This window comes from Athene noctua, chromosome 14, assembly GCF_965140245.1.
Source record: "Athene noctua chromosome 14, bAthNoc1.hap1.1, whole genome shotgun sequence".
Taxonomy (NCBI): Eukaryota; Metazoa; Chordata; class Aves; order Strigiformes; family Strigidae; genus Athene; species Athene noctua.
Window position 1 is genome coordinate 19,764,115 of NC_134050.1, and position 14,028 is coordinate 19,778,142.

The following is a 14,028-nucleotide window of genomic DNA, read 5'->3' on the forward strand; positions in this document are numbered from 1 at the left end:
ACAGAGGATATTAAGGCCTTGGGTTTTTTTTTCAGCCTGTAAGAACACTGACATTCTCTGGAGGCTGGACTCTCCTTCTTGCTGCTGCAGAGAAGGACTGCTATTTTCTCTTCCCCTTACAGTGGGACAGGCTGGACAGCAGATCTCCAAGTGTATGATGATAGCAGCATCTCTGCAATCCCTCAGGGCCCTGCTCTCCTCTGGACTGAAACCAGAGTGGCCAACAAGATGTCCTGGCTGACAAAGGAAAAAGCCTTACTCCGGTGCAGGCTCCCTCTGCCCAGCGCGACACAGCCACACCAGATGAGCGGTGGTGGCAGGAGGAGTTCCCCCGGCTGCCCCATCCCTACTGCCAGCACAGGGAGAAGGAGAAAGCAGCTCCTCTGTACTATGAATCTCTTTTAGGTCCACCCACAACTTGTGGTCGTGTTTCAGAGCAGCCCTGAGCAGGTCCTAATGGGGGAAAAGGAGAGGAGACTAGAGGAGCAGACGAGCTTTGCGCACACAGAGGTACATACCTGAGCCGTGGTCTCCACGAGCCACCCACCCCACCCACAGGGTCCCAAGAGCTGATGAAACATTATGCATGGAAAGAGGAGAACAAACCATTTTCTTTGCCTGCTTGCACTGGACTCTGCTAGAGAGTGACTGTTTATTACTTCTCCAAGAGGGAGCAGGAAGCTCTGGTGCACATACACATACCTAGCAGCTTTAAAAGTGGAGGGGGGGAAGGGGAACAAATCAGATTTCAGAAACACACACACAAAGGTACATGCACACATACCTCACCTCCATCCAAAACAGTTACTGTATTTTATACAGCTGCTGCTCCACTTGGAGAAGAACTCCAGCCTCTCCCCCAGCAGGGCATTTCATCCCCTGCCTGGGCACGATCCCTGCGTCTCCTTCCCTTACACCCCAGCCTGCCACTCACTGCCTGTCCTCACTGCAAGGCAGGTACTGCCAGATCTTCAAGTGGGGCACGGTGCCAGAGCAGGCAAAGGTATCTGGTGGCAGGGATGGGTCGAAGAAGAGCACAAAGCAGCCTTGCCAGCGACATTTGGGAACACAGACTTTTTAGTGAAAAAACAGTAAGAACTAAAACTAGATCATGTATTTGTACTTATCTTGGAGACTGGGAAAGGCCAGAGATGGAGTCGACTGTTCCAGGGTCAGAGGCCCCCTGCTTTCCCCTAGACCTGACACAAGGCTCACTGCTGCCCCTCCACCCCAGCAGAGCTCCCAGGAAGGGGAACCTGCCCCAGAGGAACATCTGGAAACATCTGCTACAGACACAAGGGGTCAGAGAAACTCCAAAACCTTCCTGTGCCCCTCCACCCCTAGTCAGGCGGCAGCACATCTGGGAAGCCATCTTCTTCCTCACCACCCAACTCCAGGGACACCTCCCGCTCCACTCCCCTACTTGCACATGCCCGGTGCCTGTCACAGCGCAGAGCCCCGTGTGAGCAGCAGAGCCACCGCAGCCCTGCGCGGGGCTGCGTGTCAGTCACAAGCTAACGCGCCTCGCGTTAAACCCGGGCAGTTGGCCACAGCAACCAGCAGAGCTTGTCTCCAGCACGGGCAGAGAGGTGCTGCAAAGTCTGTATTAAGCACCACACCAGGCCTCGTGAGCTCAGGTCATTGTCCCCCGTGGAAGTGACAGGGCCCTGAGTGGTGACAGCAACAGCCGCAGATGAAAGGAGGGTGGTTGGGAATTAAGATTTTCTTTCTTAGACTAACCAGCTTCTTGGCTTCAAAAGCGTCTCGCTCGTCTCGAAGTTTCTTGTTCATCTCTCTGCTCCAAAGGAAGACACAGGAGAGACACAATGAAGCACTCATCAAAAATAGAGACCAACATTTGAAAGCTAGAACAGAAAAGGAGCTTGGGACACAGATAAAGATGTTATTTATTGCCAAAAGGGTTTGGATTTCTGCGTATCCCAGCTCAGGCAATGGGCTCCATATGGTGCCCTTAGCCAACAGGAAAGACTAAATTTCTCCAGTGGAGGGATTACTTGGTGAAATAACACAGCCTGGACTCTGCCAGAGCTGGCCAGATTGCGCAGCTGTGTCTGGACCTAGAAAAACAAGCAGTGTCTGAGCACTGCTGGAATACACTCCCATATTTCTGAGCGAAAAATAAGCCCAGTGCTGAAACAGCCCCTTAATGCACAAGAGCTCAGCATTTCTCCCAGCCCCATTCTTACCTGAGGAGTTCCAGCTGCCGAAGGAGGCTTTGTTTCTCTTTCTGCATGTTCTTGGAGACTCTAAATACATCCCTGGGTAAAGAGGATTTTAAAAGGGAAAATAAGTTAATGGGAAAGGAAATACAAAGATCCCTTTCTCGGGGACACTTAGGGTATTCTCAGAGATAAGGGCCTGCCCTACGCTAGGAGAGTTGAGAGGCAGCAGCACCGCCACGGGAGCTGGGGTGGTTGGGTTGTACCCCAGCTCTCTCGCCCTCCTCCAACGTCAGGGTAGGCAACCCATTTTCTCCTTTCATGCTCCAGGTTCCTCAGCTGCTAGAGATGAGAAGGATGCTCACTGCCATCTGGATCTGAAACACCCCAGAGTTTTAGCTAAGTATGATTAGATTAAGCCCAGAAACAGGAACACAAGTGATAGGAACTTCTTTTGGCTGTCGGAACTTTACAGAGGTGATGGTGAACTGGAAAATACATGGAGGAGAAGCCTCCTTTAGGCTGAGGAACATCTGTATATTTTACAGAATTTTTTACTGCTTTTCAAGCCAAATATCAATGAACATATTAATTTCCCACTAAAGGCAGCTGGGAGGGAGCAACATTACTCCCTGTTTCTGCCTGTAAGACCACTGGGACGTTACTTTTTTCCTCCAGACAAGACAGACAATCCTCTGATGAGACCAAGGCTTCTAATTAGAGATCCTTATTCTTAAACTACTTTCCCATCCTTCCGTCCCTGACTGGGTCCCTGCCCTGACACCCCCTTCCCTGCCCATTCCCACCTGTCCTTCTGCTCTTGCTCAAGCTGAGCCTCTTTCTGGAGCTTCTGTAATTGCCCCTTCACTGCCTCCAGCTCCCATTTGCTCTTCTCCAGCTCTTCCAGCAGGTTTTCATTCAGGTGCCGCAGCCTTTCGTTCTGCACGCGGGTCTCCAGCTGCTCCGAGTTCAGCGACTGTAGCTGATGTTCCAGCTGCAGTGGGAGAGGAGGGGTTAAACACAGAGAGGAAGGGTTTTGTGCTATAATCACAAACAGGCTGAAAAAGCAGATGTAAACAAGGAGGCAGAAGGGAGGTAAACACAACTTGGGTTTACCAGACCACCCGTGTCACAGAGAAGGTGAAGTGGAAGCAATTATTTCTCATCGTGCCAGCAGTGGGGGGCAAGCAATGCAATTAGTCAGGCATAGCTGAGGAAGCGCTTCAGGCAGTGTGAGGAGCTCGCTGCTGTCAGGCTTTGTAGAAATCAAAGTGCAAATGAGGGTCAAACGAGGACTGGAAAAATTTGGGCGGAAGCAGGGGTGTGTCTGTCTGGACACATTAAGCACAGTTGTTGAGATGCATCCTCTGGTTTGGGAGCTTCCTGAGCCCGTGGCAGCTGAAAGGGGGGCATACCAAGGTACTAGGGGTATCTCACATCACATCTGGGAAGTCAAGAGATGGGGTGGCCTTGACTACTGCTGCAGACACGACCTCAGCCTAGAGATGTTGTTTCAATGCCACTGGGGCACATCTGCTCTCTAGGCAGCACAAGACCCCAGCACAACAAATAAGCCTGGTTTGGGAAGTTCGACGCCTGCTGTCATGTACCCAACTAGTGATGTGATTCCTCACAAATGGCTGGTGTAGTCTGGGGAAGGTCAAAGACAGATCCAGCAGCCAAACCCACCCAGCTCAGATGACAAGCAGGGCACGGCAAGAAGGATCGTACTGACCCTTCAGTATCTAGCCAGCCATACCAGCTAACTGGGGCCCTCTGCTGAAGCTGGTGCTATGCAGAAATTGTGGTACCCATCTGAGAACTTACAGCCCCCAAATAAAATCATACAATTCATGCTTCCAACCAGGGAGGAGCACCAGGAACCAGTTCTGACCAGTGCAGTAGGTGGCAGAGTCAGCCTCCACATTTATGCCTTCAGCTTTTGTCTTTTCTCTCAGGCTACCTTCTCCCCCTCTCAAAGGAAAAGTAAAGCAGCCCACTGAGGCACAAGTGCTTTTTTCTTGCCACCCTGCTCTCTGCCAGCACACACATACAACAGTCGTGAGCCAGAGTGAGCAGAGCTGACCTCTCCTAGGTTCCCTGAAACACAAGCCTCACATCTCTCCCCACTGAGGCTACAAGCCCAAGTCACACCCAGCTTTATCTGGAGAATTCCAGTCCTTTGGATATCAGGGAAAATTTGAGCATGACCACGTCTGCTGAGCAGTGGAGCTGAGACTAAGAAACAGCAACACCTCCTCCCAGTCTTTGGATTTTTCAGTAAGCCAAGGGACAGGCTTTAATCAAAGCACCCCGGCCCCTCCCTATCACACACAACTCTCCCGTTTATGTTGCCTGTACTTGGAAGCGACACCGTAGAACAGCACAGTCACAATACCGGCCTTACACCACAAGAGGGACCTGATTATCTGCACAGCTTAGTACAAACCGCAGTGTTAAGAGCATCAGAAATGACCATTCAATTAAGATTAAGTGTCCATGGAGCTCAGTACAAGATGAGATGCTACCCAGGAAGAGCATGCCTGGACACCTAACTGTGGTCCATTGCCCTCATCCAGCCCCAGCAACTATGGTCCCTGGCCTAGGGATGTTAGTGACCATGTCCCTGACTACACCTTTTAATAAACATTTACAATCCTGTTGTCCATTTGTTTGTCCAGTCCATTTTTGAACTGCTGATACTGCCTGCCTCCTGCGGCAAAAAACCCTAGCACTAGTCTCTGGGTAAATCAAATTCATACTGGTCTCACTGGTGTCCCTCACCTCTGCTGTTGCAGGATTCAGGGAATAACAGTTCTCTGTGGACCTTATCCACCACATTCCTGAGTCCGTAAAGCTCACTTACATCTTCCCTCAGTCTCCTCCTCTCCAAAATTAAGTCTAAGCTTTCCTAGTTTCTCTCCCTAAGGCAGATGTTAATTTCCTTAATCATATTAGTTCTCTGTATCTTGATACTCAAGGAGGACACAGTGGAGTCAGAGGAGACCAGAACTGCACACACGAATTGAGACACATCAAGGGTGTGGGCAGCAGGAAAATTATGTCCTCTATCTTATCTTCAATATCCTTCCTGACAGGACCGAGGTTTTGCTGGCTTTTCCAGCTGCTGCACAAAGAGCTGATGATTTCAGAGAAGTGCTGTTTCACCCACATCACAGCTAGGTACCCAGCCTGGATACCCTTAGTCGCCAGCATCTTACAGGTACCTCCCATGACTTGTTTCTGTGGGGGTCATGTCTCAGTTCTTCAGACAAAAAGGAAAAAGAGATCCAGAACAGACCATCCCATACGAACATTCATGCCAGGGACAGCAAGCTAACAGAAAGTTTCTCCTTTGATCTTTTCTGTGACTGATTAAACAGTATGTCATTAGGTGCTGAAATGTAAATATACAGCATGTACAGCTCTAAGTGCCACAGAACTGTTCACTCTGGGTTATTTTGGAGTGGCCAGAAAACAAACTAGAGAAATCTGACTCTTGTACGTCCATACACATCTTTCTTACACACTGCAAAAGGCTCCAAACTCCCAACTTCCAAATGTTTACGCCTTCTTTCTTGTCAAACAGTTATTGCACAACTGATAGGAAGATTGGGCCAAGAGAAAACCAAGCAGATAAGAAAGTGCATAGACAAAATATTCACAGGAAGACGTTACAGTTGAAGACAAATCAGTCACTTGGCAAACAACTTCAATACCTTCAGAGACAGGAGAGAACTAGACTAACTAGTACCAGATTAGCTAGCACCAACCCTCAGCAGACAAAAACCATTCTCAGACAGAAAAGGCCGTAGCAGAAGGACAGTAGAAGGGGATGTGCTTCTTTAGAAAGGATTTGGGTCCTGTTACCTTCTTCTGGCGGTAGAGGATTTTCTCCAGCTCCTGCTCTTTGCTGCGCAGTTCCTTCTGGAGCAGGTTACTCCTGTCATGTCTCAGTGCTTCCTGCAGAGGGAAAGATACACAGCTGTGAATACAGCAGCCACCACAGAAATAGCTCTTCTGTGGCCAGGTGAGCCGCCACCTCTGCCTTCAGACCAGAGAAAGCTTGACTTCAGCCAAGAGAGATGAGGTACCTGGCAGATCAGCCTCTCCCTTTCTGCTTTGATCTGTTGCTCCATTTCTTCATAAAGGCACCTGACTTCTCGGTCATGGTCTGTCTCCTTCCTACAAAAGGCAGGGTGCACACAGGTCAGGAGGGAGAACAAGAATACAGAAAGGAATCAGGAGAGGAGCAGGGAAGCAGATTCCCACTAACAGCTGCGTGGCAGTGAGTGGGATTTTAACCCAACCAATGTTGTGAGTAGACACCGATGTAGTACAAACCCGTGGGGATCAGATCAAGATAAAGAGTCATTTTATTAAAGCAAGAGAAATCTCTGCATCCTGCAACGCAGTCTCTCCTTGCATTTGAGGCAGCATCCAAGTATCGGCTGATTCTTGACAGCAAATGGCCATGAAGTTCTCCTTACCGCTTCAGTGCCTGTTCCATAGACTCCTTCTCGTGATTCACCTCCCTTATGTATGATGAAACACGCAACAGAAACTCTTCAAAATTGGATAAGAGCTCCGGACGCTCCTTTCGTAGCCGAGCCCAGAGCTCCCGAATCTCACGTGGACTGGAGCAAGCATACAAGAGAGAAGGAAAGCAAATGAATTTCTGTGTCATCTTACAGACTGTTATTTCAACTCCAGCATGCACTGGGGACAGAAAAACTGCCCTTCTCCTGTGACGACCTCGATTGCACCGTCACAGCTAAGAGGGAAGTTGGACAGTGACTGAGTATGCATGTGGATGAGATCTACTGCGAGGTTAAAATAAAGGAAGTAATCTGAAAGAGGAAAAGAAAAGTCATCTAGGAACCAAACCTGGAATGATTATTTTTCCAAGTATTCAGCAATAACACATTTGGTGACTAAAACAAGCCTCAAAGAGATGAACATTCAGCAAATTTGCTGTGAGCTATGGTCAAGCAGCAAACTGCTATAGCCCAGGGATTTCAGCACACATCACATAGGTGTTTTTCTCATACCAGGGCTGTACTGGTCGATGCTACTGTCCTTCTTATTTATTTATTTTACAAGTTTGGAAACTGAGGCACAAAAAAAAAAAAAAAAGTAAATTTGCCCAGGTGTCACATCAGGATAATAATGGAGGAAGCCCCGAAAACCCAAAGTCTTCTTTTTTCTGAACCTGCAACAGTGATTACACTGTTTTGGCACTGAATTCATTGCACCCTGGAACAGAGAACTTATAGACTTACTCTTTCCCAAAGAGTCATAAGCCTGCAGACATCACATCATGCCTCTTTTTAGGGAAGAGCCTTTCATTACTATTTAATTTTTTTTTTTAAATCCATGAAGTACTTTGGAGGAACTGCCTTGAAATATAATTATACCTATAGACATTATCCAAACAGATATTTTTTCTTTGTCTATGTATCTGTCTCCTTTGTGAAAAAACAAGCAAAAAAACCAACTAAAAAGCTCTTGACTCCCCCTGCCACCATTGCATGATAACCTCCTTTTTCTGTCCCAAGTTGAAAAAGTTACTAGCACTTCATCAAAACTTCGTGTTTTAGATAAAAGAACATACAGAGTCCCGTAAATAAACAAACCCATTTCTTTCTAGCAAAAACAGTGAAGATGGTTCAGATTCCTGCTCTGACCCCAATTAGCTTCTGTTTTCTATTAATTCTTTACAACAGCTGGCTTGGCACAAAAGCATGACATGAAGTAGCTACTGAACTCACTGCATAAAACTGCAAGTAAGTGGTCAAAATAAATAATACCACTTTAGGACTTGATGCTTCTTAAAGCAGAGTTATAAACAGCAGAGGCTGTTTTTCCAGAACAGTAACATGGCTTTTCAGTGCCACCCCATTATTTGAGGCATAACAGCTTTCCAGAGTTTTTCAGGACAGGAGAAGTTGTTCAGCGTTAAAAGAAACACGCAGGCGCTTTGCATCACAATGCAAATGAGACAAAAAAACCTGTTTCATGACAGATGCAGCTCTGAAAGCAGCAAACTCCTTCACTCTCAGCTTTTGTCTCCAATGCTGTCCACCTCCTGTCCCTACCTGGGCTGCTCGCTGCAAATAGGGAGCACTGTTGGACTACAATGCCTGAAAAAAAGACGCAGCTGGGCACCCCAGTCCCGGCAGATATGCATCAGTAAGAACCAGTATATAACCATAATGCTTCACTTGGGAAGGCCCTAAAAAATGGCTGGATGACACCAAGGCCAGCAGACCCTACTGGGGCTACATGCAAGGGCATTCATATAAAGTTTCAAGGCTCAGGTAGACATCCCTTGCTCAGTTTAGCCTTTCACACTCCTCAAGATCAGCCCAGTCCCAAGCAGCTCCTTGAGCTTGGGACTCAAAGTCTCTTTCACAGAGACTCTTAGAACTAAGATTGTCTGAACATATGTGAACAGTCACACACCATTTTGGAACAGACAGCACACTCATCCTCCTTACCTTGTCTAATCCCCACATGCTTCTTTTCATTTGCTGCATGCAGATGGGCTTCCGTGCCACCAACTGTTACATTTTACAGCTGTGGTATGAACTCTAGTTTGGGAAAATATTTACAAAAACTACAGCACTAAAAGTAATTGATAACTGATGAGAAAACCCAGCCTTCACTGCATTTGTTACCAAGCATATGAAAACCCAAGACAGCAGTACAGAAAGCCCAAGCATCAGTTCGCATCTTTGGGCTTTGCTGGTACTTTGAAGCTTTGGTATTGCAAGATCAAAACAGGGCAGAAGTAATGCCATGAGACTCCCCTACTTACTCTTCAAACATCTGGGCTGCTCCGAGCTGCTCCATCATGGAACAGAATCGTTTCTCTTCATCATCATCATCTGCCGGGTCCAAGTCATCTGTCCAGCCTGACTCAAAGGTCTCCTCGTGTCTGGAGTGATCCATTCTCCCAGCACCTTGACACAATTCAATCCCTAGTAATTTTCCTGGTAGAAGGAGAAGGGAAGAAGGAGAATAAGAAAAAGTCAAATTAGATGTCACTTAATAAGCTGTTATTTAAACAGCAGCCTGACTGCACACTACTGGTGTAGAACACAGCTCCTGGTCAGTGAAAAGCCTCTGTTCTGATGTCCTGAGTGATGTCAGTCCAGTCTGCAGTGCCGGGACTGAAACTGGCTCCCAGCCCGACAACAGGCTGTAAGGGCTCTCAGCTGCATGAAGGTGATCTACCCCCTCGGCCTTGGGTTCTCAGCATCAGGTCACTTCACTCCCAGGGACCAGCGCTGTGGGTTCAGTCGTCAAGGATCCCACAAGCTCCTTCTGGGACTGCAAGCCCCGCACGGAATAGCACCATGCCTCAATTCCCCAGCTTAAAAAAAGTGAGGAGGAGATCATTGCCCCTCCCTTCTCATGTGCTACATCTGTTCTGATTCAAGTGCTATGGGACAAGGACCGCCTCTTGCTGGGATTGTGTAGAGTGTCTGAACAAAAAGAACTTAACCGCTGAGCAGCCCCTCCTGCCCCATCCCACATACTTCCAGCTTCCAGCTATCTGGATCCTGCTTCATGCTGAGACACTAATGCCATGAGAACTTCATGCTGTGCAAGGCATGTGACACATACTGGTGCTGGGAACAAATTCTTCTCAAAGAAACAAATCAAGCCATCCTATCCAGAATGCAGGCCCCCATCCTGTATACAGAGGTCAGACCTCCATCAGCAGCTACTCTTCCTTTCCAAAACATAACTGCTTTGTTCAAAAAGCAGAAATTACATCCCAACTACAAGGCCGGGAGCCAAGGATGTTCAGAGCACAGATGAGAACATGAAGCTGCTCTAAGGGGAAAAATATCCACTATTTGTGTACCTCAAGAGACTTAACTCCACCACTTCCTAGCTCCATATGTCCAGAATGTAGCCACTTCTCTCCTGCTCTTAAAATGTGCTGTAAAAAAACTTGCAGTGTGGAGATACAAGCCCTGCTCAGTTTAAAGCCTGAGGCTCAGACAGTTAATTAAGGAGATGGGCTTAGACTAGGCACTTTGGATGTCTGCTTTAAAGAAAGATTCATTATGTCTCATTATGTCTCTTTTACAGCTAGGAAAATTGAGGTAGAGAATGATCTGAAGATTGTTTTGACATCCTAGAAGGATTTGAGATTGCTTTAAATTGAACAATTTAAATGTATGTTCTTTTGTCAGTTGTGCAGATGCACTCTGTAACCTCTCAGAGGCCATGTAAGGAGCCCTCTCAAGAAGCTGACTTGATTGCACCTTAAATCACTTCCCTTGATTTCCCTCCTGCACACTCCAGAAGGAAGACAGCAATGTGCCAGATAAAACTCTTGAGTTAGGGGCAAAGTATGGAAAGGTTTTCAATGAAGCCAGACACAAGAATGACCATAAAGAAAAGAAATGCAGATATTAAGTGTTTTGCCTAGACTGGAGCAAGTCCCCCACAGCCAGGCTGCCAGTACAGGGTGGCACCTGATAACTAGTGGCTGGCAGAAAGCGAAATCTCACCTGCCTCTCTCAGCAGGGGCACTGAGGGAGGTACCCTATGGTCTATGGCTGGGACAAATGCCTCCAACAATGAGATTTGGGAATAACCAAGACGTAACAAAGAGGGCACTGCAGGTGCCAAGGTGCCCAAACGGTGCATGTTCACCTTCTACACAGTGCTGAGCAGGAAAGCCCATGCTCCCGAGGTGACTCTTGTTTCTGGCAAAGGCAGCAGAACCAGCCAACAAGGCTTCACCGCCACAGGCAGGGGCACAAGGCAGAACGGGACATAGTCAGCAGGCACACAGTGGGTTAACACATTCCCTGAACAGGCTGGCCTGTTTATTGCAAGGAAAGCTTTACAGCTTCTCCTTTCAGGGGTGGTTGTTTCTGGCCTTCAAACTGAAGCACCAAAAAGTCCCCCCTCTCTAAGTTGTGAGAAAACCATGAGCAGCCACAGTCTGAGCAATCAGGACACTGCAGGCCAGGAGCCCCCTCAATCACTTCTGAAAATCCTAAACCACCTGGTTCACTTGCTTTGTCCTGATCCAGTTAATACCTCTACATGTCCAAGGAGGGTGCAGATTTTCTGAGAGCTTACAATCAGCTAAGACAACAAAACTCCTACAGCAAAGGTTATTAGTGCTAAGGCCTTTCCTCCTCCTTAACACCTCTTGCACTGCTTGTGCCACTGGATGACAGCTCTGGTATAGAATGAGCATTCTCCTAGTGTTTGGAAAAGACAACAGTAAGAGGAAAACAAAAGCTCATTTGCCAGTGTGCTAGCCTACTAACAGGACTCTGAGTAAAATCTTTCAACAGCACTGCTGCCAGCTGGAGACAGTTGCCAAGGGGCTTATTTCTGTTCCCTCACCCAAGGAGGGTCCTTGTCCAGATGAACCACTGTGGAACAGATAGCCAGATACAGGCTGCAGTATGTACCATCTCCAGCAGGAGATGTTCAGAAGCTGGCTCTTCCATGGTAGGCAGGAAACAGCTTTGGAAAAAGGCAACACAAAGCCCCAGGAAAGGGGATAACAGTATGGCCCCACACATCTCCTCCAACGATACTCACATAAGCACAGGGCATTGCCTTGCACAGCTGGTACAGCTTCAGCAGAACCACTGCACTTTCTTTCTTACCAACATAAAACATCACAGGGGGGATTTTTCCTTCCCCTGCCTCTGTGCAGTCCTTACCTAGTCCCATGCTGAACTCCACAGGTGTCAGGTATCCATTATTGTTCTGCTCCAAGCTGTCGAAAACAGTCTCCAGCTGCTCAGGGGTTAGGGGCAGTTCACTCTGGAGCCGCTGCAAAAAAAAAAGAATGAACAAAATTATGGCATGACTCGTCTTCCCTGGGACTAGCTCCTGTGCCTGCCATCCTCAGCTCTGACCCGCAGCCGTGTGCCCTTTCAACACTGCATCCTGGCCAACAGTCTGCCAGCACAGCAGAGTGATGACACAAAGACCTGTTTGGGCCCACTGATATGGCGACACTTTCCATTCAGTAATGGTTCAGGATGGTTCAACCAGGACTTCAGAAAGGACACTTCACATTATTTTGTTTGGAGAGAGCTCAACCCTCTTCCTCTCCCACATCAGAACCACTGCCAGCCTCTTGGCACCCCTGCTGCTCCCGAGAGCTCTCTGGCCACATCAGGTGCAACTCCATCTTGCTGGCAGAGAGGGAGGACAGAGCTGTGGGTGTCTGGGTTCAGTTCCCAGCTCTTGCAGGAAATCTTGCAGATCATAAACAAAACGTGAGTCCATAACAGAGAGATAGCTTTCTCCCGTCATCTTCTGCCTGTTGGGACCGTATTATTATTCCCACAACACAGACAAGGAGCAGAGAGATTTCCCTTCATAATACATGTGCAAAGCACCTAGTGAGAAGGGGCACCCAAAGAAGCTTCCAGATAACAAGAGGTGTAAGCTAAAACCTCGTTACTCACAGCTTTAAACATACACCTTTAGATAAAAGCCTAATAAATATTTATTAATGTAACTATACAAAATTAGGCATCACACAACCCAAAACAAAGTGAGTCAATAATTAAACCAGCATAGACCTGCCAAGTGTTAATTAAAGATGGAGAGAGAGATGAGACAGGAGAAAAACAATCCACATGTAACCTTCCTGATAAACTGTTAAAATAAAACTCACAAAGGATTGTATAGATTCTGCTAACAACTACTGTTCTTAACAGAAAGCAGCAAACCACATTATCCTAGGTCAAAGCTATAGTTCAGGCTTATAGTGAATTTTTGTGATCAGGCTTTAGCTATGATTGAGACATAAAAGTTATACAGATGTTTGTGAAGAGGTTGGTGGATTTTTTTTTCATTGTTGACTGTGTGGGGTTTTTTGGGGGGTTGTCATTTTGTTTTTTCCAATTAAACCAAAGATTTTTTTCCCCCAGCTTTGTTGTCCACTGCATGCTTAATGTTTGTGGGAACTGTTGCAAATTTTTTCGTTGTAAGCATTCCTTAAAGATTTGGAATTGCAGTCCCACTTGTCCCAGGAACTCCCTGGAGGTCCAAGGCCCTCCTGGGATTTTCAGTTCCTATCAGCTGGCTGTGGCAGAGTTTGGCTCCCAGAAATCTGAATGAGACAGAGCCCACGTGCACACCCACACTTGCCGAAAGTAAAGACATGATACATTCTCCCCTCTTCCGCCACCCATGTCTTCCAGGAAAGGGGAAGGATTTATTTCCCTCACCTGCATGTCCACCTTCGTGATAAAACCCTTCTTGTCCTTGTCACACAGCTGGAAGAGCTCCCTTGCTTTCTCGAGCATCTCCACCTGCACATCTGCCAGTTTGCCCATTTGGCTGGGAGGAGAAGCACCAGGAGCCACCCCATCCTCCTCATCCCCATCATCTTCTCCTTCCCAGCGGACATATCCCAAGAGCACTCCCCTCTGGTTCTCCATCTTCTCAAAGTCTTCTCCCCCAGGGCAGGGGCAAATGGAAGAGCTGCCGGACAGGAAACAGAGAAACCCCAGTCAAACATGACCCTCCACTTCCACCCCACACATCATCCACTCACATGCCTTGTTGGTTTGAAAGAACAATATCCAGTATCTGCACCTGGACTGGATGACCTTTAAAGGGCCCTTCCAACCCAAACTACTCCATGATTCTATGCTGTGTTACTGCAGGGAGGGGTTGAAGGGAGTGAGTTTGTGTCAGAGGTACACAGCACACACAGGCACACACGTGGGTGTGACCAAGCCTACCACACTGCCCTAACCCTCCACGCTGTGATGTGCTTCAGACCCTGCAATGAGCAAGGATGTTCTTTCGCCATCTCTCCTCCTCTGGCTCAGACCGA

At 47.6% G+C, this 14,028-nt stretch overlaps 1 protein-coding gene across 3 annotated transcripts in view; it reads right to left on the reverse strand.

Moving 5' to 3' along the window:
• CRACR2B (calcium release activated channel regulator 2B) overlaps nt 1-14,028 on the reverse strand; it is a 48,063-nt gene that overhangs the window by 14,679 nt on the left and 19,356 nt on the right. For all 3 annotated transcript variants that reach the window (XM_074918271.1, XM_074918273.1, XM_074918272.1), the window contains exons 2-10: nt 13,415-13,670; nt 11,891-12,002; nt 9,001-9,175; nt 6,671-6,817; nt 6,275-6,365; nt 6,051-6,143; nt 2,987-3,174; nt 2,208-2,279; nt 1,741-1,795 (exon numbers count right to left, since the gene is read on the reverse strand). In XM_074918271.1, coding sequence (XP_074774372.1) covers nt 1,741-1,795; nt 2,208-2,279; nt 2,987-3,174; nt 6,051-6,143; nt 6,275-6,365; nt 6,671-6,817; nt 9,001-9,175; nt 11,891-12,002; nt 13,415-13,627 — 1,146 coding nt within the window. In that variant the 5' untranslated portion in view covers nt 13,628-13,670. The remainder of the gene's footprint in view (nt 1-1,740; nt 1,796-2,207; nt 2,280-2,986; nt 3,175-6,050; nt 6,144-6,274; nt 6,366-6,670; nt 6,818-9,000; nt 9,176-11,890; nt 12,003-13,414; nt 13,671-14,028) is intronic.